Source organism: Bos indicus x Bos taurus, chromosome 4, assembly GCF_003369695.1.
Source record: "Bos indicus x Bos taurus breed Angus x Brahman F1 hybrid chromosome 4, Bos_hybrid_MaternalHap_v2.0, whole genome shotgun sequence".
NCBI classification, from domain to species: domain Eukaryota; kingdom Metazoa; phylum Chordata; class Mammalia; order Artiodactyla; family Bovidae; genus Bos; species Bos indicus x Bos taurus.
This window is the reverse complement of record NC_040079.1, coordinates 94,934,121-94,958,058: the sequence shown is the minus strand read 5'-3', so window position 1 is coordinate 94,958,058 and position 23,938 is coordinate 94,934,121. Positions and strand designations below refer to the sequence as shown.

At 38.2% G+C, this 23,938-nt stretch overlaps 1 protein-coding gene across 6 annotated transcripts in view; it reads right to left on the bottom strand.

The window, feature by feature from the left end:
* The window catches only part of ISPD (isoprenoid synthase domain containing), a 373,438-nt gene that overhangs the window by 198,725 nt on the left and 150,775 nt on the right, over positions 1–23,938 (bottom strand). For all 6 annotated transcript variants that reach the window (XM_027540014.1, XM_027540018.1, XM_027540013.1 and 3 more), the window contains exon 6: positions 15,098–15,195. In XM_027540014.1, coding sequence (XP_027395815.1) covers positions 15,098–15,195 — 98 coding nt within the window. The remainder of the gene's footprint in view (positions 1–15,097; positions 15,196–23,938) is intronic.

The following is a 23,938-nucleotide window of genomic DNA, read 5'->3' as shown; positions in this document are numbered from 1 at the left end:
TCAAGGCTGTATATTGTCACCCTGCTTATTTAACTTATATGCAGAGTACATCATGAGAAATGCTGGACTGGAAGAAACACAAGCTGGAATCAAGATTGCCGGGAGAAATCTCAATAACCTCAGATATGCAGATGACATCACCCTTATGGCAGAAAGTGAAGAGGAACTAAAAGCCTCTTGATGAAAGTGAAAGAGGAGAGTGAAAAAGTTGGCTTAAAGCTCAACATTCAGAGAATGAAGATCATGGCATCCAGTCCCATCACTTCATGGGAGATAGATGGGGAAACAGTGGAAACAGTGTCAGACTTTATTTTTCTGGGCTCCAAAATCACTACAGATGGTGACTGCAGCCATGAAATTAAAAGACGCTTACTCCTTGGGAGGAAAGTTATGACCAACCTAGATAGCATATTCAAAAGCAGAGACATTACTTTGTCAACAAAGGTTTGTCTAGTCCAGGCTATGGTTTTTCCTGTGGTCATGTATGGATGTGAGAGTTGGACTGTGAAGAAGGCTGAGCGCCGAAGAATTGATGCTTTTGAACTGTGGTGTTGGAGAAAACTCTTGAGAGTCCCTTGGACTGCAAGGAGATCCATCCAGTCCATTCTGAAGGAGATCAGCCCTGGGATTTCTTTGCAAGGAATGATGCTAAAGCTGAAAGTCCAGTCCTTTGGCCACCTCATGTGGAGAGTTGACTCATTGGAAAAGACTCTGATGCTGGGAGGGATTGGGGGCAAGAGGAGAAGGGGACAACAGAGGATGAGATGGCTGGATGGCATCACTGACTCAATGGACGTGAGTCTGAGTGAACTCCGGGAGTTGGTGATGGACAGGGAGGCCTGGCGTGCTGCGATTCATGGGGTCGCAAAGAGTCGTACACGACTGAGCGACTGATCTGATCTGATCTGATCTGACCTGACCACCTTAATGAAAGTCTTCCTTTACATGTCCCTGTGTTTCAGTGTTAAAACTTCCCTTGGAGGTCAGTTATTTTCTGATGCAAAACCACAAAAATTGTGGAATTGAAGATACAGGTCCTAATCCTAACAAACTTGAGAACTATCACAAAGAATTCACGACTCCCATTTTATCATTCAGATTATACATTCAAAGATAGAAAGGTTCCAGGAAAAAGGCAAAGCCACCAAATCTGCTCAAGCTTATCTTTCCACCGAGTTTTACTACAGAATGTTACACTATATATAACTAATGGGAAAATCTGTAGTATGTAGGCACTAGTTCACACAAATCATATTTGGCAGGCATATTTTATAAATATTATCCATTTTGTATATGATAAAGGATGATATGTTTTCAAAAGTATGCACGATAATATGACCACCCTACATTTCTTAGGCTTCCCTTGTGGCTCCGCTGGTAAAGAATCTTCCTGCAATGCGGGAGACCTGGGTTTGATCTCTGGGTTGGGAAGATCCCCTGGAGAAGGGAAAGGCTACCCACTTCAGTATTCTGGCCTGGGGAATTCCATGGACTGCAGCCTATGGGGTCGCAAAGAGTCTGACACAACTGAGTGACTTTCACTTCACTTAACGTTTCTTAGTAATATATAAAACATTTGCAAGCTGAGAATTGGCAAGCTGACATAAACAAATCTAATCTGTCCTAATTTAAAATTTTGTTCAAGTCACAAAAAGTAGGGTACCCTATCTATTGGATTAGCACAGGTTAGAGTTTCATTCATTCAACCGATAAGTATTAAGGACTCTGAACGTTGAAACCATACCAACAGACCAGACAGTTTCTATCGTCAAGGAGACCATGCTGGGAAAATAAAATTAACCGAAATGAAGTTAAGACCTGTGCTTCTCCAAGTTTGATCTGCATAAGGAATTCTGGGAATCTCATTAAAAATACAGATTTTGATTCCTTTCATGTATTGGAGAAGGAAATGGCAACCCACTAGAGTATTCTTGCCTAGAAAATCCCAGGGACAGGGGAGCCTGGTGCGCTGCCGTCTATGGGGTCGCACAGAATCGGACACGACTGAAGCAACTCAGCAGCAGCAGCAGATGTGGAATGGGAGCTAAGAATCTGCATTCCTAACAAGCTATCAGGCAATGTTGCTATACCTGGTTCAAGGATCACACTGAAGAAATGAGCGGTTATATAATCTGAAAGTCCTGTCTCATTCTCAGTAGAAAAATTCACCAAGGAATGTGCCTTCATTACTTTCATCTAACCAACAGAGAGTAACCTTGACTCAACTGAAGGTATTGTGTTTCTTAAGCATCTAAAATAAATTACCTATGTCTTTTATTAAATCAGTATGGCAAACTAAGTAACAAAAATGAAAGAATTCATTATTTCAACTGTATTTTCCCTCAAATCCTTACCAAATTTACAGCATAATAAAATTTATACTTATAAAATTTTGACTCTAAGTAACACAGACACTGCTCAGATATATACAGAGTAACATTAGCACCTAGTTTCCATATAACCATGCACTAATTAAATATGTACAATTATGTTCTAGTCAAAATGTCATTAATTTGAAATTAATAGAATCCATACAAAACACTGCTTTCAGTTTTATAAATGATATAAATAGTCTAAAGGTTACAGTTTATTATATTAGCTATGCATTCATTAGAAATTATATATAAAAAGCCACACACATATATGGCTTTATCCCCAAGTAATTATAAAATGTCAGTGTGTATGAAACAAAACAGTTTACATTAGCAGCTCTTAAATGTGGGGAACTGTCCTCAGAGGCAGCCCAGCAACATCAGGAGACACTGTCAGTTGTCAGAATTGGATGGGAAAGTAATACCTGTGCCAGTTAGCAGAGGACGTTCCTGTGCTCAGTCGTGCCCGACTCTTTGAGACCCTGTGGATTCTAGTCCACCAGTCTCCTCTGTCCAGGGGATTTCCCAGGCAAGAATACTGGAGTGGGTAGCCATTCCCTTCTCCAGGGGATCTTCCTGACCCAGGGATCGAACCTGCATATCCTACATTGGCAGGTGGATTTTTTTTTTTTTTTTAAATCACTGAGCCACCAGGGAAGCCTAAGACAGGGATGCTATTACATATTCTACAATGCACACACAGGCCAGCCCCAAGAACAAAGAATTATCTGTACCAAAATTTTAATAACATAGCAACTGCAGTATCCTGGATTAGATGGATAGTTCTGGTTTTCAATCTTCAATCAGTAGCTGACATTAAAAGAAATAACACTCTAACAACTTGAAGACTTAAGTAGAGTTACTTGGAAACAAGAGAATATTAAAATTGTGCTTTAAAAAATGTATTTTATCAGACAGGTGTTTAAAATAACACACCACAAATATAGCAAGTGTGTTCAAAATGATTAGATAAGATCTATGTGATATCACTTATTATATGTGGAATCTAAAAAAAAAAAAAGTATACAAATAAACTCGTCTACAAAATGGAAGTAGAGTCACAGATGCAGAACACAATCTTAGGGCTACCAAGAGGAAGAGGGGGAGGGAGTTTGGGACTGACTTATACATGTGCGTGCATGCTCAGTCATGTCCAACTCTTTGCAACCCCATGGACTGTAACCCACCAGGCTCCTCTGTCTATGGGATATTCCAGGCAAGGATACTGGAGTGGGCTGCCATTTCTTTCTCCAGGGGATCTTCCCAACCTAGGGATAGAACCCGTGTCTCCTGCATTGGGAGGTGGATTCTCTACCAGTGAGTCACCAGGGAAGCCCGAAAGATTCAGTACCAACTGTGAGAAGTCTGAAATAACAGGTTAAAATGTATAGACTGTGACTCACTTGCAGTGAACAGTCACTGAGCGAATGAGAAGAAAGAGAGATTTTTAACCTAAGCAGACAACTATGTATAAGGCTTTGAAAACAAGTTCTCAGGTACCAAAATACCATGGATAATTTATTCTGACCACAAGTTCAAAGGAGTACATTTGGTTCAGTTTCCCTAACACAACAAAAACCTCAGAGCTGTTACATTCTTAAAGTCACCAGAAGGACAGAATAATCTACTTTATGGTGTTACTAAGTATAGTCATGCTTCATGCAAACAGTTGAAACACATCGCCCAACTCAATAATTCTGGGAAACATTAATAAGTATAAAATGATTACTTAAAAATATTACTTATCCTCTATTCAGAACCAAAAAGAAATCAATAAAATGAAATGAAATCAGTGACTAAGCTCTAAAATTCTATCTCAGTTTAAACAGCATGAAAAAAGTAGTGTATACATATTCATGAAAATCAACAGTTGAGGGTTAAAAACTATAATCTACATGCCAAAGAACAATTTTTTTCAGCTTTTTATAAAAATTTTCTCTCTAAACATGTTTACCATGTGTGTAAAATCAATTTCCTGAATTATAAGAGGAGACTTGATTTTTACAAATATATGCCCAAAGTTAGACTAATGGCTATTCTCTCAACTTGTTTGTTTTCAACTTAGCATAACATAACTAGAACTTGTGTGCAATGACTTCATGACTAACCAGACAAGGATTATCATTTTTACAAATTAACCATCTGGTTTCTTTAGGGAAAATAATGTTTCAATATGTCCCTATGTTTCAAAAATATACACAGATACAAAAGGTGAAGACATGTTAAGTACACAAAGAAAAAGTAGACAAAGTGCCATTTAGGGACGATTATCCTTACTCTCTCATTAATAACCATATTCTAAAACTTTGACAATCCATATAATTATAAACTGTTAATTTTATTAAATAGAGCATGAACATAATTAATACCATCCCAAGCAACTAGGTGGTCCTGTAACTTTGGACCTTTCTACCTCTGGAAAACTGATCAGAAAAGCTGGCTAACATCCCAAACAAACTAAACGGATTTTGTTGGATGGCCTTCAGCTAATTTCTATAGCCTTGAACAAACACCAAAACCACATACTCTAACTGAATTAACTGTGTTGGCATTGTTTAGAGTCAGAGGTCCAAGAAATCGTGTTCACAGTGTTATTTTACTATTATACTGTACAGCATTCAGCTTCAAAAAAATGAAAAATCGCTATTTTAAACATTGTTTAAAACTACGTTATGTATTAAAATAAGCAAGAAATAATCTGTGAGGCTTCCCTGGTGGCTCAGACAGTAAAGAATCTGCCTTCAAGAGAGACCTGGGAGACCTGAATTCGATCCCTGGGTTGGGAAGATCCTTTGGAGACGGGCATGACAACCTACTCCAATATTCTTGCCTGGAGAATCCCATGGACAGGGGAGCCTGGGGAGCTACAATCCACAGGGTCACAAAGAGTTGAACATGACTGAGTAACTTAACACTTTTCACTTTCAGCCCTATTTTGAACAGGTCTTAAAACTCTAAGATAACTGAGCTTGTTCTATTTCTTTAATTTCTGCTTTTTTTCTTACTTCATTTGCTGTTTTGGATGTTTGTTTGACCCTAACCCTAATACTCTGAATTCAGTTAGGTCTATAAGAAAAGGCACAGATCCATACACTGGACAAAACCCTGAAGGCATTAGGAAAAATAAACTAAGTACCCCAGACAGCCTCAATAAAACCAAAGCATGCCTTTCACCCAGGAAAACAAATAATTTTCAGTTATATCCTGTTTGTCATTTGTGGTTACATTAAACAATAATTAAATTATATGCTCCAGGAAACAGGTAGGGGTGGATAAGCGAAATACAAAAAAGCCTCTATGGTCCTTGTTTGTTCAGATTATAGATCAGCATTCTTCGGGAGGTGCTTTTCTTTTATTATAGGAACAAAAATTGAGTTGAAAACACTTGTGATTTTAGGGGTACTGTGATATATAAAAACATTAAATGCTTCCTTTTTCTATAGAATTTTACTTTTAAGGAGCAACAGCCAACAGTCTAGTTAATCTGGATCATGGCATTTTCAGCTGAAGTCTTCCACCACTTCATTTTGCTTTAAACACAAAATATAAGCAATGGTAGTGGTCACAGTAGCAGTGGAGTTGGTAGCCGTCACAGTCATCTAACGAAACCTACAAGACGCCATTTAGACCCGTCCTAGTCTCTTGCCCTCACCTCCCACCAGTCCACCTCCACTCCAGTCATACAAGTCTTATTTCGGAGCCCGTGAACGGAACTCTTTGAGGGTTTTCACATGTTGTCCCTTCTGTATTTCTCTTTAAATAGCTAACTCCTGCTTACCACAGTCCGTGTGTTAGTCACTCAGTCATGTCTGACTCTCTGAGACCCCATGGACTGCAGCCCGCCAGGCTACTCTGTCCATGGGATTCTCCAGGCAAGAATACTGGAGTGGGTTGCCATGTCCTTCTCCAGGGGATCTTCCCGACCCAGGTCTCCCAGTCTCTCTTAAAGGCAGATTCTTTACCATCTGAGCCACCAGGGAAGCCTCATTACCAGTCTAGCCTTAAATGAATGCCACATCTGCCAAGAGATTCTCATTTACTGCTCTCTACTCGCAATTTAAATCACTGTCCAGGGCTCTTTTACATTAAGGACAGTTTAGTTTTTCCTTAGCATAGTTATCACAATTTGTAATTGTTTATGTATTTGTTTACTGTTTTATCCCCAACTGTACAGTATGCCCCTTGAGAACAGGAAACTATACTTGCTTAGTTCAACTGCCTAAATCCAGTGCTTAATCTTTTTTTTCATTTTTCTTATTTTTAATTGGAGGATAATTGCTTTACAATGCTGTGCTGGTTTTTGCTGTACAACAGCATAAATCAGCTATGAGTATACATATATCCCCACTTTCTTGAGTCTCCTTCCCACCCCAGCCCCAGCAATTAAATCTTGATAGGCATTTAATATTTGGTAAAGACATTCATGAACTAAGGAACTAATCAAAGACTAACTTTCCTACTTATAAATTCCTTACTATTCTCAGCACGGTATATAGCATGAATTATTTTTCAATAAGAGTTGGGAAGAAGGGGAAAAGTCTCTTCCATTACTGTCTACTGCCCTGATGTATCTTCTGGACATCTCTGTCTCTGAAGTAGCTTGGTTCTGTGAAATACTTTAGTCTCCTTAAAGGAATCAAGCCTGATAATGAAGACTTGAAATTTTACTTACAGTGAAATGTGCACATGAATGGAGGGTGGAAGAAGGGTTCTCTATTCAGTTAATTCTTTATTTCACCTTTTAGCTACCTCTTCCATGTGTTTGGCGTGTATCATTACATTTGAGTTGAGATATTCAATACACTGAAGTATGGCTCACAATCTAGCATGGATAATTATAATAAGCATACCCAATCTCTTCCTTTAGTTTCATGAGGAAATTTTCTTTCTTTTCGTGCCAATAAAACAATCTTCCATTGTGCACTGAGCGACTCCACACCTACACGGATCTACCCTACAGATGCCTGGATTTCAGTAGTGTGACTTCACCCTTTATATATGTTCTTTTCAAAATCAGACAAAAGCTCTGGGGGTAAAAATATTAGAATATGTGGCATTTTGCATCTGTAAGTTATGGGCTGAAAATGCTATAAGGTAAATGTGTCCTTATAAAGGGAGAGAAAAATGACAGAAAATTGCTAATTACTTTCCCAAGGAGACTTCTTTCTGACCTTAAGTATAAGCCTTCTGTCAAACTTAAAATTCTTTTCTTTCATCTTTTCTTAGAAAAATATTCAGTAGTATAAATCATAATGAATCAAGCAGCACCTACAGTCAATGAGTTACATAATCTTATGACAAAGTATTAAGCCATAGATCTCCCCATTTTTATTTGTAAAATGAGAAGGAAGGTCATAGGTTTATTTTAAAGGATTAAGGTACATATTATTCTCTCTAGAACATGAAGGGCACTCAATAATTGTTAGTGGCATGACTGCTTATAACAGAAAACATTCTGATATAGTCCTTGTGGGGTTTAATAGTTTTTAGGCAAATTTAGGAGCCAGGGCAGATTTAGCAGAAAGGAATGACATCTTAAGGTCAACCAAGACTGCCTGAGTCAGTTAACAGGACACACGAACTTCCACTTTACAAGCTATATCTTCATTAGGCTCATTTCTTCTGAAATTCAGTCTATACTCGGTATGTTTCATCAGATTATACAACAGGTTTTAGGGCTATACTATGGACTGATCATCATAAAATATGAACAAATTAGTCTTTAATTTTTTTCTTGGTTGGAATCTGAAAATTTGTTAGGCTGGCTTACATTGGACAGACATTTAATTCAGGAGATTATATTCATTCCTTGGAGAGAGTATGCCCTCAGGCCATTAGTACTGGCTAGTTGGTGTTCCTTGTCTGGCACTGATTCCAAAACTATTCAGCATTTCGTGATCAACTCTGCAATTTTTATACAGAATTTCTGTAGACTTAAGTACTAAAGACTAGATTCCATATATTAATAGATTGCACCTGGCAACCCACTCCAGTGTTCTTGCCTGGAGAATCCCAGGGAGGGGGAAGCCTGGTGGGCTGCCGTCTATGGGGACGCACAGAGTTGGACACGAATGAAGCGACTTAGCAGCAGCAGCACACTTATTTGACTAGGGAGTTAGAGTTGAGATGGCTAATGTTCCCAGTGAGGAAATGTTAGGTACAATAAAGCAAATTTCCAATGTTCAGAGGAGACACAGGTCTATATATAGTCTGCCTCACAGGCCACAGATAAGGAGGATGGCAATACTAGTGGGCATTTTCTTTTTTGCAACTTAGTAAGAGATTTATTTTGAGATAATAAGTTTGTGATAATCAGTCTCTAATACACACCCCACAATGATATCCACACTTCCCAATATGCACAATCTTGTAGGATTCCCTCCTCTCCAGTGTGGGCTGGACATACGGACTTGATTTCAAATCAACAGAATACCAAAGACACAATGGAGTGTCACTTCTAAGATTAAATTACAAACGCACTGTGCCTTCAATCCTGAGTGTCATGTGGTGAGGCAGCCCTGTGGAGAAGCCCATATGCAAGTGATTGAGACCTACTAATAACCAGATAGGTGTGAGAGCAGAATCCACTTCCACATCAAGTCTTCAGATTCGACTGCAGAGGACAGTCTACAGAGGTCAGACAGCTTGACTGAAATCAGATGAAAGACCTTGAGTCAAAGGAACCTGGCTAAACTGTGCCTAGATTTCTGACCCACAGAAACTGTGACAGAGTAAATGTTTGTTAATTAAGGTCACTACATTTTGGGGTAACTTCTTATGCAGCAAACATGGTACAATATGTAAGACAATGTTCAGCTTAGTAATAAGAAGTTATGACCATTTATCTATTCAACATTCTATAAATGTACATCTTTTACAAGACTGCATCATGATTTGGGAAGATGTCACATGGGGCTGTAGAGCCTCCACAGAACAAAAGAGAAGGATACATAAACCAGAATTCAGAGAAAAACAAGCAGGAAAAGCTTCCTGGGGGAAATGACATCATGGGTGAAGGCCATGAGGCAGAAAGTACTATCGCATTTGAGAAACTACAGAAAGTAAAGCTGGTCTGAAGAGGGCACGGTTATAGAGTGCAGGGCTCTTTGGCCAGGGTACCAGTTAAGATAGACTTGGTGTTACCCGAGTCCAAGTTCACGTCCGTGTACCTGTGCTGCCCCTTCAGAGCAATGTTAACGAGAACCATTTAAACATCCCCTCTATGTCCCAGTTCTTTATTCTGGAAAATAAGGATAACAGTACACATTTCAAAAGGTTGTTAAGGGCATTTAAAGCTATGGCACCTAACACAAAATAAGTGCTGAAAATTGCTGGCTGTTATTATTGCCGTTTTTGTTATTTTTATTAGTAGTACTAGTAAGATGTGAGAGATCTTATGAGACATACCAAGGAATTTTCTTACTACTTTAGAAGCAATGGAAAACCAAGAAACAGATTTGACTGGGGGATAATATCATAAGATAAATAGTTTATAATCATCATTCAAACAGCCCCATAAAGAATAAATATGAGAAGAATAAACTGAAGGCTGGTGGGGAGTTAACAGACTGTTACAATAATCTGGACAAGAGCCATGGTGCATAGCACAGTGGCCGTGGTAATCAAGAGCAAAGGAACACAGGAAGGATAATGAGAGGCAGAATTCAAGTGCTTTGGAACCTGATTTGCTTCATGAGTGAGATAGAGAATGAGTCATACCTTACACAATGTTTAGGTAACTAAGTAAATGATACACATTTTCAGAAACTGATACCCCCAGCAGATGGAAGATTGGCTGGAAAAAGAATCTGTGAATGTGAAATATCATCTATTTTTAAACGACTTCTGATTGAATATACAGATCTGACATTCAGGAAAGTGGTTAAACTCAGGGCTAGAGAATATTTTGTGTCCCTAGCAAATAATAGATACATGAAGCCATCAACTTTTTTTTAAAAAAAAGAAATACACTTATCTATGTACAAAAATCTAAAAATCATCAATAGAATCTCGAATCCTGCAAAGGAAACTTGGAAGAAGAAACAAAAAATGAAAAAGGTTAATAAGAAAGACAAGATGTTACAGAATCCACTGCATAAGATTCCTTCTAGGAAAAAGAGTATCATACAAGAGAGTCAAGGGGTACAATAGATAAGGTAAGAGCCAATAGGGATCTTATGGATTTCCCACAGAACAGTCGGTCCCTAAGGACCTCACTGAGAGCAGTTCCCGTGGACGGTTGGCGTAGAAGCCAGGGTGTAATGACTGAGGAACAAGAAGATAAATAATCCTAAGATTATGCAAGATTACTACAGGGTAATCTTGCATTTAGAACTATTTCTTTGTTTTTGTTTTAATGGAAGGAACATGTATCAATGGGGCAGGGAGAAGAGAAAAGCAAAATCAAAGCTCAGGAGAGGAAATAGTTTTAATGAAAAGATGGCTACAGAAGCAAGATTCTTGAAAGATCGGGTGCTTGGAAGATAAGAATGTTCTCATATTTGAACATGTAATTACACTCTGAAGCTACAGACAAGATCATATCTAAGAGTGGAGGTACTAATGGTTGGGTTAGACCAGTGATTCTCAACTGGAGAGTGATTTTGCCCTCCTCCAGGCAACCTTTAGCAATGTCTGGGAACATTTTGCTTGCTACAGCCAGGGGGTATAATACTGTCATCTAGTGGGTAGAAGACGGGTATGCTGCTAAACTGTACAAGGTACAGGAAAGTTCCTCACAATATATAGTCCAAAATGCTGATAGTGCCGACATTAAGAAACCTGGGTTAGACATTTAAGGAGAGAGGAAGAAGGTTAAAATATCCACTGAGGAGAACAGGGAGCTGACGATGGAATCATGGTACGCTTACTTTACAATATTCAGTGCTCACTGCAGAATGAAAACCATTATTTTTAAATGACAATAATCTGCACTTCTGTGTAATTTTCTCCAGCAGTATTAAGATGAAATATAGGCTCAGAGAAGTGAAAAGTTAAATTGACAACATGAACAAGGTTTTACAAAACAGGTCTTAATAGAAGGACAAGAGAATTAGAGATACTGATAAAAGAGCCATGATCCACTAAAGTGAAAGATCATGGTATCCAAGTAAAGAAATGTATGAAACAAAAGGTAGCTGAAAGAGAGAAGATAGCAGGCTTTGAGTTTTCCATGAAATTTTAATATGTGCGTTGAGAGTAATTGAGCAAAAGTAAAGGAAGATAAAACATTGCAGCCAGAAGTTAAGAAATAGCCTTAGTATTTATTTTTCAGCACAGTTAGGATGATGGCAACTCATATCCACATGAGACCCAACAGGCAGACAGATGAAGAGCACTGAAAATAACAGACACTGGAACTGAGGATAGGATGTGAGAAGCTAGGGTGATGGGGGAAAACATCACACGGTGCCAGTTATACACCACTGTGTATATACCTAAATTTCATGTCATATCATTATTTAAACAATGATTCAAAAAGATAATGGACCCCAATGTTCACTGCAGCACTATATACAATAGCCAGGGCATGCTGCTGCCGCCAAGTCGCTTCAGTCGTGTCCGACTCTGTGCGACCCCATGGACTGCAGCCTACCAGGCTTCTCCGTCCATGGGATTCTCCAGGCAAGAACACTGGAGTGGGTTGCCATTTCCTTCTCCAAGCCAGGGCATGAGAGAAACCTAAATGTCCACTGAAGGAAGAATGGATAAAAAAGATGCAGTACATACAGAAAACAATATTACTCAGCTATAAATAATAAAATAATGCCATTTGCAACAATCTGGATGGATCTAGAGATTGTTACACTGAGTGAAGTAAGTCAGATAAAGACAAGTATCATATGATATAACTTATATGCAGAATCTAAAAAAAAAAAATGCTACAAATGATCTTAACAAAATAGAAATGAGTCAAAGATGTAGAAAACAAACTCATGGTTACCAGAGGGGAAAGAGGGGTGCAGATAAATTGGGATATTGGAATTGACTATACACACTATTATTAAAAAAAAAGGCGCTAAGTCATGTCCAACTCGTGCGATCCCATGAACTGTAGCCTGCCACGCTCCTCTGTCCATGGGATTCTCCAAGCGAAAATACTGGAGTGGGTTGCTATTTCCTTCTCCAGGGGAACTTCCTGACCCAGGATTGAACCCAGGTCTCTTTCGCACTGCAGGCAGATGCTTTACAGACTGAGCTACATGGGAAGCCCCACTCTAAATAAAACAGATAACTAATAAGAACCTACCGTACAGCATAAGGAACTCTACTCAATAATCTGTAATGACTTATATGAGAAAAGAATCTTGGAAAGAGTGTATATACATATATGTATAACTGATCCACTTTGCTGTACAGCAGAAACACAACATTGTAAATCAACTATACACCAATAAAAATTAAAACAACAAAACAAAAAACAATGAATAAACAGAAATTTCTGTTAAAACAGAGCTGGGAGACCAGAAGCGAGAGATCTCACAACCTGCTACTACAGTCTGTTCTACAAGAGCAAACACTCATCTTTCCTAGAGAGGACTCAGCACATGGAAAACCATGGTCTGTCTGTTCACTCTAGCCCTCCCAACTTCCTTTTCCCTTCTACAAAAGTGTTCTTCCCTTGCTATGGGGGTACTTACATGTGGCTTGTCAAGGTTGCAGACCACAAATTTCACTTCTCTGCTTACCCCCAAAGAAACCTATCTTTGCTGAATAAAGATATGGCAGTCTGTTTTAGGTCAATAATTACCAAACATATACAGGAAAAGCAGGAACAAAAAGAGACTACCACAACAATTTTTAACAAAAAGGACTCTTTGTAGTATCTAACACTGAGAAGATCAAGGGATAAGTCACAAAGGATCCAACAGTTGGGTGCTCAACAAGAGTGTTGAACCCATTTTTAGAACCCAGCTTTCTAAACCAAGGGTTGATAGCCAAAGTTCCAGTCACAGTCTTCCAGGGTCCCATCCTATTGGTTTCTGCACTGAGTGGGTAGAGCATGAATGAAATTATCCAAGAGTAGAAGACTATTTTTCAGGCAAAACGTTGCCAGTGTCCGAACTATTGCCTCAGGAGGTCAGACAATGGGAAATTATCTACACTTAAATATCCCCCAGGATACAGCAATGGAATTAGGGCACAGAATTTAGAAACAGATTCTTAGCAGTAAATTCAAGACACAAAACAAAGAACAAGGTGCTAAAATTTCCAGCAACAGAAGTAGAATACCTAAAGTCTACACATAGAAGCAACATGGAAAAGAAGAATGTAGTATATAACCTTCAAACTCAAGAGACAGCTGAGATAGCTGCCATTTCTTTTCAGCTTTAGATTGTTGCTCCAAATGCTGCTGGTAGAATTTAGCACTGACTGCCATCAAAACCACCAAGGGGACCTTGTTAAAAACTGACATTCTAGAAATTATCCCAGATGATTCACTAAATGTTTACACATTTCAGGAATTTATGCATTTAGCAGTTCATGGATTTAATACAGGACTGAAATTTGGAAACTAGTAGTATTTACTACTTGGACATGTAGTCAATGAACATGAAATTGGGCAAACTCTGGGATATAGTGAGGGACAGGGAGCCCTGGCATGCTGCAATCCACGAGGTCTCAAAGAGTGAGACAGGACTTAGTGACGTGACAAAAACAAGGATTTACTACTTAATATTGTCACACCTTCATCTTAACTCATCATTGTTAAGTCTATTTTAGTCCCTATTCATTGAAAACTTATGATATGGCAGATGCTTTTCTAAGTGCATTAAAATACAATTTTAAAGTTCAACTGCCCCAACAACTTTACAATGAAGATATCATTAGCATTTTCAATTTAAGGTAGAAAATTAGGCAATACAACAGTCATCTGAGCACCAGCAGCCTGATATCAGAGCCTGTTCTCTGTACTGTTACCATGATAAAACTAGCCTACTAAAATAAACTTGTTCCATTTACTTTCAACTAGAATTATGTATGTTGTTAAAAAGTCCTCATACATTGACCATAAACCTGGGCAATTACACAGTTTAATGAAAACAAGAAAACTGTGGAAAACTTAATACAAATCAGTTTGGCAAGAGAAACGTTTCAAAACACAAGATGATCATAAAAATAATGGATGTCCTTATGGATAAAAGTAGTACATCATTTCTATACACGTCCTCTCACCCACTACTACTTCTGCATTTCCTAACCCTAATATTAAATATGAGGTTAACTTGGACATTGACCAGTTCAGAAAAAGGAGGTGGCAGCAAGAAATACACATTCACCTCTTCAGTATCACAATTATCCTATCTTTTGCAAATGTGTCTGTCTCTTTTTTCTCTCAGTCTATTTTCTTCTTGTTTTCAATGAATTTTAGTCAAGTATGTAGAATGCACTAGACACTGTGGCTCTCAAGACAAGTGTCCAGCTCACAGGGCCCAAGTGTACCGGGGCAGGGTGGGTTCTAAAGCAGTCACACTGGCTCTAAATTTTAAAGGAGAAATAGAGCTCAGAGGATGAAGTTAGGGAGGAAGACCAGAAGAGAGTAGATGAAAGGAATGGACTGTATTTCAAGTCAAAAGTGTAGGAAAAACAAAAAATTTTGTTGAGGTGAAATAAGAAAATTAGCTTGAAAGCATTTTTATGCCTTCCAAAAGAAGCCATCTTTGTACAAATAAAGTATGTGGCAATCTAATATCATTTATCAAACTGGATCTTTGAATACTTACATTTAATTCAGTTTTTAGCATTTCTTCAAGACAATGACCTACATGTTCTTCATCTTCTTTTGTGTCCATAACTACACAAACTTTTTGTGAAATTCTTTCTGAAATAAAAAATAAATAAAATTTTAAGCTTCAAAAAGATTATGAAACAAAGTCCTAGTACACTGAAACCTATACTTACCTGCTATTCATAAGTACTGAATACGGGGTTGTGGGCTTTGGGCCAAGTGAGGTGACCTATTCTTGACTCATTAACCAACCAAGTCAGTAAATCTATGTATTTAACATTTTGTGGGTGGATAACTGGGACATCATGTAAGCAACAGAAATAAGAGATCTTCAGAAACATCTGAAGAGAGTAATTGGAGGTGACAGCTATTTTGCTCGACTTCAATCCTTCTGCATTTACAAGGAATCTCCCAGGATCTGATAGAATCCCTTCTCTCAAGCAGATCCTCTCTTTAGGCCATCAGATAGCTCCTGCATACAGTTCACTGTGCCATCTGGTACCTTGATGACACACAGCATTTTCCTTGCCATTCCTTTAGGTTCAGTCAATTCAATTAAATTCCTGCCTCTTTAACTATTATTGCACATTAAAATAGCCAAAATTAGATATTCTCCAAATGTGGAAGGCTTGAAATTATATAATTTAAAATCATAAGCTGTATGACATAGAGATAGTCACCTTGGTAAACCTTGGATACACTCTCACAAAATATACACAGTCCTCCTTTATAGCAGATATAAAATACTAAGAAAAGGCTTTACTACTACAAATTTAAGAAAATATTTCATGGTATTATGTCAAGGACTTTTTTAAAAAACCTAATTTTAAATAGGAGTCCCAAATCAAAGTAGGTTTAACACTTGACCCAGCTGCTTCTTACACTGGTAACTCCATATAACAGTCTTTCTATAAACACTGTTCTAGCAATAGTTAATGATTCGTCCAAACAAAGCTGAGAATGACAAACCATTTAAAATAACGTCACCAGTTAATGGTGCTCCTATTACTATCCACTTCCCACTTATCAAGAGTATTATATGTTCCAAGAGTCATACCCTATATTCACATCAATTCTCATGATGATCCTGCAAACAGTATTACTGTGAATCTACATAACAGATTAAGGAAACTTTACTTCAGAGAAACAAAGTAACTTGCCCAAGATCACAGGGTTATGATTAGAAGAAAAAGAATCAAATCCAAAGAAATTAAGCATACAAACACACAGCTATTATACAGCCCTAAAATGAAAAGAGTTATCTGACATAAACCGAACATCAAGGATTTTCCTATGAAAGTTTCTAATGTTTCACAGCCATTATCCCATTTAATGGCTCAAAATAAATATGGATTATTAGCTAAGTATTATAATTCCTGTTTTTATTCATCACAACATACTTAAACCCAGGTCTTTCCAAACCTTGTGCTTTTTCTATCATGCTGTCTACCTTATAATAATTACTTATAATAATTATAATTATAATCATTCTTTTACATCCTACAAATTCAAGAACACTAATACAGGCACAGTAATTTAAATGGATTCAGAGGATACTTCTATACTGAAAATAGACCTGCTATAATTATAAATATCTTAAAATCATTTTATCCTTTTAGGACTGTGTTCACCCATCAGTAAGACTCCAACCAAGTTGAAAATGTCTATACTTTTAAGTTACATGAGCCAAGACATGGAAGCAACCTAAACACCCATCAACAGACGAATGGATAAAGAAGATATGGTACATATATACAATGGAATATTATGCAACCATTAAGAAGAATGAAATAAAGCCATCTGCAGCAATGGTGAAGAGACCCGTGGATTGTCATAATGAGTGAAGGAAGTCAGAAAAGGAGACATATTGTTTGACATCCCTTATATGTGGTATCTAAAAAAAAATGATACAAATGAACTTATTCACAAAACAAAAACAGACTTACAGAAGAAATTTACAGTTGCTGGGGGTATGGAGGGAAGGGAGAGTTAGGGAGCCTGGGATGGACACATACACACCGCTATATTTAAAATGGATTGCCAACAAGGACCTACTGCATAGCACACGGAACTGTGTTCAATGTAATGTGGCAGCCTGGAAGAGAGTACACTTTGGCGGAGAATTGGATAACTTTGTATGTATGGCCGAGTCCCTTCACTGTTCATCTGAATCACAACATTGTTAGTCAGCTATACCCCAACACAAAATAAAAAGTTTTAAATACAGGAGCTGTCAGGAGCCATGTTAGGCATTACTGACAAAATGGAGACATGGCCCCAACCCCTTCTCCTCATCTTGCAGGCATGGCCCCAGGATGAAGGAGTTAGGCCTTGTGATTCTGACTTGTACTTTCCTTTCTTTGGTTGAATTGGCTGGAAAGAATATTAAGGTGCTTGAGAGAAGCATGAGAAAGCACAAAGCCTTCTGCAGTTGTGCCCAGAAAATAATCTATAAAATAACCATTGACATTTGTTCAAGGATCTTTAAAAAGAATGTCCCAGGATAAGCCATGGGAAGGATTATTTTCTGAGACCTGTTTGTGAGGGAATGTTTATGGCAAAAGAAGTTTGCCGAGTTTCGGTTCAGTTCAGTCACTCAGTCATGTCTGACTCTTTGCGACCCCATGAATCGCCGCATGCCAGGCTTCCCTGTCCATCACCAACTCCCGGAGTTCACCCAGACTCACGTCCATAGAGTCAGTGATGCCATCCAGCCATCTATCTCATCCTCTGTCGTCCCCTTCTCCTCCTGCCCCCAATCCCTCACAGCATCACAGTCTTTTCCAATGAGTCAATTCTTCGCATGAGGTGGCCAAAGTACTGGAGTTTCAGCTTTAGCATCATTCCTTCCAAAGAAATCCCAGGGCTGATCTCTTTTAGAATGGACTGGTTGGATCTCCTTGCAGTCCAAGGGACTCTCAAGAGTCTTCTCCAACACCACAGTTCAAAAGCATCCATTCTTTGGCGCTTAGCCTTCTTCACAGTCCAACTCTCACATCCATACATGACCACAGGAAAAACCATAGCCTTGACTAGACGAACCTTTGTTGGCAAAGTAATGTCTCTGCTTTTGAATATGCTATCTAGGTTGGTCATAACTTTCCTTCCAAGGAGTAAGTGTCTTTTAATATCATGGCTGCAGTCACCATCTGCAGTGATTTTGGAGCCCAAAAAAATTAAGTCTGATACTGTTTCCACTGTTTCCCCATCTATTTCCCATGAAGTGATGGGACAGGTTGCTGAGTTTAGGGTTTAGGAGCAATTAAGAATAGCTAGAACCCTTTTTAGGAGAGAGTGATCTTAAGATGCTAGGGGAAAACAGGATTTAGAAAGATAAGAAATAAACTGAGGAATGTAGCATGAGTTACAATGTAATCACAAGTTAAGTATAGGACACATAAGGGAAAGTAGATAATAGATAGTAAAGCGGATTCTGAGAGAATCGCTGAAGCAGGAACTCTGTTTGTAGGACAACAATGATTTCTGGAGACAATAAATCTGGGTGGAGAAAACTAAAAATGTCAAACCTCTGACCTAATTCTTTTGTCAAAGTATAAAAGAAAATCTGAAGCTTGAAATAAACATGTAGTTCTGTACCATGAGTCAGAGGCTACATCATTGTCCGCCAACACCGCTCACCCCTTCAGGCTGATTTGCTGGCTGCTGGAGCTGGACTCCGGAAAGGAGCCTAATTAAATATAATTAAGAACATAAATGAATGGTCAAAATAGTAAGTACTATGGAGCATCACTGTGATTAGAAAGATAAACTGGTTGACAATATTATATAATTCTTTATACTAACATGAGCTAGGGGTTCACTCTTGAAAGATGAGTAAGCCTTGTTTAGTGGAAGCAAGGGGCTTTGAAAGCTATGAAGAGAAACAAGATTTTTTTAAAAAACTTAATGTTTTGGGGGTAGAAAGATTATAAGCATGAAGTTTCTGTGATAAGATACAAGATTTTGATAAGATACAATAAGCACTCAAAAAAACATGGAATGATTCAGCAATGAACACTGTGAAGCCAGATCGTAATGTCCTGAACACTTGAGTGTCCTGAAAGCTTTAGATCAGAAGGTTATAGTTATTGCTTGTAACTATAATACAAGCAATAGCTTTTGAAAACCAAGTTAATTCAAATATGTGTTATATTCTCTCAAATATTTGGAGAAATATTTGGAATTTATAACATCCTAGGAAAAGTCTGATTACTATTCCAAATGTTTCTCTCACATACCAAAAAATTATAATAAAAAATCTAATGTGTAAGCATCAAGTAACTCACTACATATACAATGAATATGATGGCACCACAATAATTCTTACTAATTTATAAAATAATGCATAAACAACACTTTTTAAAACAAAACACAACATATGCAGATATCCCTTCTTTGTTGCATCACATATCCTTTACCGAATTCTGAGCTCTATCAAGTGTAAATCAACAATAAATTAAAATTGACATTATCTCCCTTCAAAAATGAAGTACAGTTGGCCCTTGAACATGGGTTTTATCTGCAAAGGATCCACTTATACACAGTTCTTCAACAGGAAATAGTATAGTTCTTAGTTCAGTGCTATACAATCCACAGTTTGTTGAACCAACAGACAAGGAGGATCAACTGTAAACCACAAGTGGATTTTCAGTTTTGTGGAGGGTCAGTGCCTCTAATACCCATGCTGCCCAAAGATCAACTGCATAAATAAAATGGAGTAATTCAAAATCTATGATATTAATTTTATGCCATGTGTCAGCTGTTCTAAAAAGAAAGCTTTTTTTGGGGGGGGGGGAGGTGGTGAATCTTTGCAATAAATTTTACAATAAACTTGCTCAAAATCACCTGCTTTTTAGACAAAAATGACAACTTTAAAATATCAAGGTTTTCAATTATAAATATGATATATTTCTCTATTTATTAATATCTTCCTAAATTTTTCTCAAAGCTTTATAAACTCCAGTAGAGAGTCCTTTAGTAATTTTTGCTACATATCTAAACAACTTTGTTGATGCTATTGCAAATAATATTTTATTACATTTTCTCTTTGTTGATACACAAAAATACATTAAGATTTTTATACAGTTTTTGTATTCAGTAACTGTGCTAAATTCACTTATAAATTCTAAGAGTTTACAACTTATTTCCAATTTTTTACATATAAAAACATGTCAATTGTGAATAAAATTTTATCTCCTTTTTTCTAATTCATAATATTTTAATCTGATAATGCAATCTTTGGAATATTGCTTCTATGTTTATGATAAAAATTATCCTGTAATTTTTTTCTTCGAAGGTCATTGTCAGATTTTTACTAAACATTTACACTGCCTTCATAGGATGAATTGGAAAATTGTTCTCTCTTTCTCTACTTTCTGGAAAAATGTGTTCAGTTCAGTTCTGAGGCAGAACTACCTAGGCAGGTTGATAAGAAGTCTAGGGGTCCCCAAGGAGAGAGGGGTCTGGAATTCTCAAGGAGGAAGAAAGGACAAACTCTTTTTTTTCCTCTACATTCCTTAGGATAATGTATCCTGCCTGAAGACAGTCTCTGGATTAAACTTGGCTAATCCTGTTATCTTAAAATGTAAATTATGGGAGTAGGTCTGGTGAGGTCTTTACAACCTCCAGACATTCTTTGGATTCATTGGAGAGTATATAATTCCATTGCTAACACTAGCAAGTGGGTACTCTTTCTACCCTCTTCTGATGTCTATGTCAGAAGCTTTCTCTATCTCCTTTATACTTTAATAAAACTTTATTACACAAAAGCTCTGAGCAATCAAGCCTCATCTCAGGCCCCAGATTGAATTCTTCTCCTCCGGAGGCCAAGAATCCCAGCATCTTTTCCTGATCTTTTCATTGTTCAGCAACAGCCTTTCAGTTCAGTCGCTCAGTCGTGTCCAACTTTGTGACCCCAGGGACTGCAGCACGCCAGGACTCCCTGTCCATCACCAACTCCTGGAGTTTACTCAAACTCATGTCCATTGAGTCAGTGATGCCATCCAACCCTCTCGTCCTCTGTTGTCCTTTTCTCCTCCTGCCTTCAATCTTTCCCAGCATCAGGTCTTTTCAAATGAGTTAGTTCTTCTCATCAGCTGGCCAAAGTATTGGAGTCTCAGCTTCAGCATCAGTCCTTCAGTTGAATATTCAGGACTGATTTCATTTAGGATGGACTTGTTGGATCTCCTTGCAGTCCAAGGGACTCTCAAGAGTCTTCTCCACCACAGTTCAAAAGCGTCAATTCTTTGGCGCTCAGCTTTCTTTATAGTCCAACTCTCACATCCATACATGACTACCAGAAAAACCATAGCCTTGACTAGACAGACCTTTACTGGCAAAGTAATGTCTGCTTTTTAATATGCTATCTAGGTTGGTCATAACTTTTCTTCCAAGGAGTAAGTGCCTTTTAATTTCATGGCTGCAGTCACCATGAAATTGACATTGTTTGACATAAATTGACATTATTTCTTCTTTTTAATGGTTTTGTAAAATTCACTGGTAAAAGCCAACTAATTTTGTAGTAGCATTTTCAGTTAGATTTATGTCTTAAATGGATAGACTTTTCCTAGTTGTATTTGCTTATGAATGTGTGTTCATTTGATCTAAATTTAAGTCATTTAGCATAAAGCTGTAGACTGAATGTTTGTGTTCCCTCCAAAACTCATATTGAAGCTTTAACCCCCAATGTGATAGTATTAAGAGGCAGGGTCTGTGGGAGGTAAATAGGTTTAGATAAAATTATGAGAGTGAAGTCCCCATGATGAGATTGCTGCTGTTGCTGCTGCTAAGTCACTTCAGTCGTGTCCGACTCTGTGCGACCCCATAGACAGCAGCCCACCAGGGCCCCCGTCCCCAGGATTCTCCAGGCAAGAACACCAGAGTGCACTGCCATTTCCTTCTCCAGTGCATGAAAGTGAAAAGTGAAAGTGAAGTCGCTCAGTCGTGTCCGACTCTTAGCAACCCCATGGACTGCAGCCCACCAGGCTCCTCCGTCAATGGGATTTTCCAGGCAAGAGTACTGGAGTGGGGTGCCATTGCCTTCTCCACATGATGAGATTAGTGTCCTCATAAAAAGAGAAAAAGACACCAGATTTTCCTCTCTCATCCATGTAAGGATTCTGCAAGCCCAGACGAGAGCCCTTATCTGGGAAATAAATCTCCTGGCACCTTGATCTTGGACTTCCCAGCTTCCAGAACTGTGAGAAATACACTGTTGTTTAATCTACCCAGGCTACAGTAGTTCATTATAGGGCTTCCCTGGTGACTCAGACAGTAAAGAATCTGTCTGCAATATGGAAAACCCAGGTTCGAGTCCAGGGTCCAGAAGATCCCTTGAAGAAAGGAACGGCTATTCACTCCAATAATCTTGCCTGGAGAATTCCATGGACAAAGGAGCCTGGGAGGCCACAGTCCATGGGGTCGCAAAGAGTCAAACATGACTGAGCAACTAACACTTTCACTTTAAGATGACCAACAAAGTGATTTACAACATCTCACTGCAATGTCTGAGTTACACCAATGCTCTCTTTTCATTTCTGATGATAATTACTTGAGCCTTCAATATTTTTTATGTTGAATTTTGCCAAGGTTTTATCAAGTTTATTAACATTTTCAAAAGAAAGTTTTATTGACTCTATCTTAGGCTTATTTTCTAACTCATGAATCCTTACTATTTTCTTCAGTATCTTCTTCATTCCACTATCTCTGGGTTTAATTCACTGTTGTAATGTCTTACAAAAGACACTTAAATAGTGGGCTCTCTGCTTTTCCTTTTTTTCTAATACAGTCAGCCCTTGAACAATACAAGTTTAAACTGTGAGAATCCACTTACAGATGGAGTCTTTCCATATATACATTCTACAGTACTACACAACTGTGACTGGTTAAATCTAAGGAGGCAGAACCTCAGACACAGAAGGTCAACTGTAAAGTTATCCACAAATTTTACACTGTGTGTAAGGTTAGGTTCCAGCCCCCATGTTGTTCAAGGACCAAAACTTGAGGCTGTAAATTTTCCTCTGCTGCTGCTGCCTCTAACAGCTTAATTATATACATTAAGCTTTGTGATATTTTTCAGTTGTTTAAATTATTTCATTTTCATTTTTCTAAATGTATACACTTCTAATTTCCACTGTGATTTCTCATTTGACTCACGCGTTATTAATTTTTATTGTTTTTATTAGTCTGCTATTGTACAATGAGTGGTCAAAAATTTAGCAGCTTAAAACACCAACTAATTAATTCACAATTCCATAATGCAGACAGGAAAGAGAGAGAAAGAGCAAAGGAGAACATGAGCATGCCCAAGGGAGCTCACACATAGAGAAACGATAAAGCAACAGGGGCAAGATATAAAAAAATCAGTGAAATGCTGATCTGCCTAAAACACAGATGGAAGTTATATGCACTATTCTTACATCTTTTAAGGGATTCCCTGGTATCTCAACTGGTAAAGAATCCACCTGCAATGCAGGAGACCCCAGTTCAATCCCTGGGTCAGGAAGATCCCCTGGAGAAGAGATAGGCTACCCACTCCAGTATTCGTGGGCTTCTCCAGTGGCTCAGCTGGTAAGGAATCCGTCTGCAATGCGGGAGAGTCCTGGGATTCGATCCTTGCATTGGGAAGATTCCCTGGAGAAGGGAACAGCTACCCACTCCAGTATTCCAGCCTGGAAAATTCCTTGGGGTCGCAAAGAGTTGGACACAACCGAGTGACTTTCACTCAGTCTGCATAAAAGACAGATGGAAGTTATATGCACTATTCTTACATCTTTTAAGTTTGAAAGTATATTAAATATTCAAATCCCCAAAACAAACAATACACAATTAAAAAAAT